The 4,532-nt window shown below is 34.2% G+C and overlaps 1 protein-coding gene across 1 annotated transcript; it reads left to right on the forward strand.

Moving 5' to 3' along the window:
* Window positions 1–2,315, forward strand: LOC112717741 (uncharacterized). Its single transcript, XM_029289405.2, has 2 exons — window positions 1–1,404; window positions 2,028–2,315. The coding sequence occupies exon 1, from the start codon at window positions 806–808 to the stop codon at window positions 1,370–1,372; it is 567 nt and encodes a 188-aa protein (XP_029145238.2). The 5' UTR covers window positions 1–805; the 3' UTR covers window positions 1,373–1,404; window positions 2,028–2,315.
* Window positions 2,316–4,532: the final 2,217 nt, after the last annotated feature.

Below are 4,532 nucleotides of genomic sequence, written 5' to 3' on the forward strand. Positions count from 1 at the left end.
TTCTTTACAAGTTTAAAAACGACGTCGTTTTATCTGAACCGGCCAGCCCAATCGACCGGTTTTCGGCCTGTTCGCCGGCTTTCCACCGATTTTCTTTCGAACGGTTATAAAGGGAGGACCAGACCGCTTGCACCGCTGGTTCCCGGTTGAACCGGTTTGACCGGCCGATCCAGTCCGGTTTTCAGAACCTTGCTAGTGCCTTTAAAATTCGCCAAGTCTGTCCAGAGAGTGAACTAAGACAAACCCTAGTCCTAAATTCACTTTTTCCCTCCTGAATTTTGGAGTTTCCTTGGCGAAGCAGAAGCAAGTCGCTCCTGAAGACTCTGACAACGAATCACAGGTTCCCAGGCCTCAGCCTGAACAAGAAGATAGCAGCGAGGAAGAAGAAGCAGCAACTTCATCTGACGAGGACGAAGACACAGACGAAGGCGAAGATGAACGTGAGAAACACGTGCTGGTTCCCAGGAAGCCTCAACCGCAAAAAGTTTTCAAACCCTCGTCATATTCTTCTAAACCCTCTCCAAAGTTGAAGTCTCAACCTTCGGCTTCTGTCAGTCAAACCAAATCCGGGTCAAAGCGCGCAGCCGAAAATAGTATCGACCACTCGAACCAACCAAAACGTGGGAAGAAGGCACAGGAGGATCACGCCGTCAGCTCCGTTGAAGAGGATCCGCAGAAATCCAAATCCCTCTTTCAGAGGATTTTCAGCAAGAAAGATGAGATAGGTATCTTGAAAGGCCTGTCTGAGTTCATCGCAAAAACAGGGAAGGAACCCTATAAATGCGCTGATGAATTTTACGAATTTATGAAGGGGTCGAATTTGATTCGGGCAAATGCATCATGCATGAAATTGAAGGAGAAGATCCGCCAGCTGAAGAAGAAGTTTGAGAACAACCTAGAAAAAGAGAAGAACGGCAAGGGGACAACCTTAAAGCCGCACGAGTTGGAAGCACTTCAGTTGGGAAAGAATGTTTGGGGCCACGATGGTTGTGGCGGTGAAACAGTGCTCAACGAAACTGCAAAAAAGGATACAGTTAATAATGAGAAGGCTGCGAAGATTACTTCCAAGAAGGCACTAGTGCCCCATTCAAATGAAAAAGCTGAAGCAAAGTCCAAACTAAATTCTGAACCTTTGGATTCAAATGAAGGTAGAAGGATGAGTGAATTTTCTGTGACTAGTTTAGCTTTGACTTCAATGTTGAGGTACGATGGGACTTTTGGTAAGCCTTTCAGTGAAGATTATATTAGAAAGGGAATAGAGTTACTTGGAGTCTCAAAGAGGGAAGACATCGAGGCTAGGTGCAAGAAGTTCAAAGACGCTGAAAATAAATTGTATGCGGAGATAGCTGAATTCTACGCCGAGCTAAGTTGATATATCAAGCAAATAGCTCGTCGTCCTCCTAGGTATATATCTTGGTTGCTTTTTTATTTTTTTTTTTGGATTTTGGCATTTTGATTTTATTTTGATATGTTTAGGTTCATGGCATTTTAGTATTGTATGATATATATTTATCTCCATTGATTCAAGAATTTTATGTTTGGGAGTTGGAGGAAAGGGAAGCAAAATGGAGGTTTTAGTTCACTTGTTCACCAAAATCCAACTCACAAAAAAATTAATTTGACAGTTTTTCAATTTTGATTTTCCTGCAGCTTAGTTTCAGTTTTTCTAAGTTTTAATGTTATTGTTAGTTTGGCTTGTTCTTATTCTATCATAGTAAGATTATGAGCGATTTTAGCACAAGTCTGTATATCGCTATAACTTTTTAAGTTTCACGTATTTGGTGTACTTCTATGGCAGATGATTAACTTCAAGAAGAAACATAACTCACCTATGAGAATTATAGAACAAAACAATAAAAAGGAATACTATGCTAAGTCAAACTATTGTCTGTGAGTTATGTTTTTCTTGAAGTTAAAAGCAAATAATTTTTAATAATCATATTGGCTGAAAATAATTAAATGGATGGATTATTTTTTATCCGAAGAATATTTGTTTCACCCTTTCTACTTGCTATGTTATTTTTCAGATAGCTAAGGATGATATATTATCTAAAACAGGACGAAGTGTATCGAGCATTTGTGGAATATGCAATTGTATGAATTTAGTATAGTTTCATATTTAAACTAGTTGGTTGCTGGGCTATATGTCTCCTGATCTTGTTATATATGCCACTTTTTTATTTTGTTCGATAGTAATTTGGAAATTTTGATGATTTTTGAATGTCTTAACCGTTAAAAACATGGTTGTTTGACGGTGTACATTTTTTTTTCTATTATGTAGGACAGTACTGGATATATGTTTTTGTGATTTCTAAGATTTTTCTTAATGATTCATTAATCAAGGAACAGAGGGTCGAGGATTTCTTTAAACAAAATGCGAAAAAGTTCATTTTATTGCATATTGTATGGGTAGAAAATTGCTTAATTGGTTTTGGCAGGAGAATATTGGTGCTTTTGTTTGATTTTGTTTGATGTTGTGTAGGTTTTTTTTTCTTTCCTAATGATACGGAGTGTGTTTTGGTAAAAACGATCCAGAGAGTGTTTTGGTAAAAGGTAATATTAGGGAGCAAAAAAAAACTGTCCGAATTTTTGATAAGAAATTATAACCAGGATAAAGGAATAAGAAAAAAATAGAGAAAAGATGCAAAAGAAAATATATAGTGAAAATATAAAAGGATAGGTAAGGGTTTTCTTACTATATCTCTAAAAAATTTGTTCTTTGCAACTTAGGTTATTGTAAGGTATTTTTTACCATACCTCTAAAAAATTTTTTCTTAGGTTACTAGAAGGGTTTTTTTTGTTAGACCTTCAAAGAACCTGACTTTGAAAATCTAAGCAAATCACTCACCTTACTTAATCACACTATAAAAATGTGCATACAACACTAAGAAAATTTTATTCATTAAAAGTTGTAAATTGTCTCACCAAATGTGTTTAAATAGGTCCTTGACAAACTAATTAAAAGATAAGATAACTTAATTTAAATCTCTTTAAGGTAAGATAATTAATTTAAATTAAATTTGATATTATTGGATTTGACCAAATTTAATTTAAATTTTAAAATCCTAAAGATATGATAACTAATTTAAATCAGATTTGATCTTATTATATTAGATCAGATTTAATTTAAATTTAAAATTTTTAAAAATACTATTAATCAGAAGTAAATCAAATCTTTTAATAAACTCTAACAGCAAAATAAATTAAAATAAATGCCTAAAAAGTTTGAAAATTAATAATAAATTATGCCTCATTGAATTTGAAAAACATTATTAGGCTTTTTATTGTCTTGCCTTAGTCCAATGGGCTTTATGAAGAGTTGTCATTTCAGTACCATTATTTTTTAGACGTACTCTTGGTTTTCTTGATATTCAAGACTGTCATGGTATAATTCTTCTAGTATTCAAATTTTTTAACATAACGAGATTATCTTTTTGCTCCTTAGCTCTAAAATGACAAAAATGTCTTTTTGACCACGTATCATCCTCTCTCTTAAAAAGATTCGTTCTCGAATCTTGAATGAGAAACTCTTCTTCCCTCCAAGGAATCCAAACCCAATCTCCGGGTTCAAATACCATGGTTTGATGGCTTTTCTCTATCTACTGAATTGTGATTATGTCCCTCATGTATGCAAGTTCAATCTTTCCAACCATACTTTCACCATCTTATCTAAAGTGTGCAATTTATCTTTTTTCCTTTTCATCCATCTTAATGCCTACGTAATTGACCATTGAATCTACAAAGTGTGGGAAAGTTAATATAAAAACAATAGGAATTTCATGGTTAGATGTGTGAGAAACTAAGGACTCCATAGAATTCAATGATACTAATGTACTCTTGTCTAAGTTAGAACTTTCTAGATCTCTCTCACAAGTGTGTTTATTGCTCTCAGTTTCTTTTTTTCTCATTGACTCCTCTCGCTCACTATTCTCTTCTTTTCTCTTAAAACTCTCGCTTTCAATCAAATATGGATTCTTTTCACTCAAACACTTACTCTTTTTCTTAGTTTCTTTTCTCTCATATTTTTCAAATTGCTTACATTCCAAGGATCCAGTTGAAAAATTTTACACTTTTAAATCTTTCAAGAACACATCATACTCAACAAATTCTTCCATATCTGACTTTGAAGGAGATTTAAAGATAGACGTGAAAGAAGTCCTCTTCTTATGTCGATCTATAATATTCTTCTTGAAATAAGAAACTTTGACTTTTGTCTGATCCTCAAATTTTACTCCTTTGAAATCTCAAATTGCTACAAATTGTTGCATATGCTCCATGTCAATGGCCAATTTGACCAAATCCTCCATGGTCGTGTAATAGTAATGTTGTACTTTAACTGCAAGTTCTTCACGTAATCTAAACAAAAATCATTCCATAAGAATCTCGGGACTCCTTTTAATATTAGCCTTATCCATCAAATATAGAAACTCCTTGTGGCACTCTATCACTGATTGTGAACCTTGTTGTAACTTACAATTTTTTTTAAAAAATTTATTGTGGTATGATGATGGCACAACTCGATTCCTCATGTT

This window comes from Arachis hypogaea, chromosome 10, assembly GCF_003086295.3.
Source record: "Arachis hypogaea cultivar Tifrunner chromosome 10, arahy.Tifrunner.gnm2.J5K5, whole genome shotgun sequence".
In the NCBI taxonomy this organism is placed as follows: domain Eukaryota; kingdom Viridiplantae; phylum Streptophyta; class Magnoliopsida; order Fabales; family Fabaceae; genus Arachis; species Arachis hypogaea.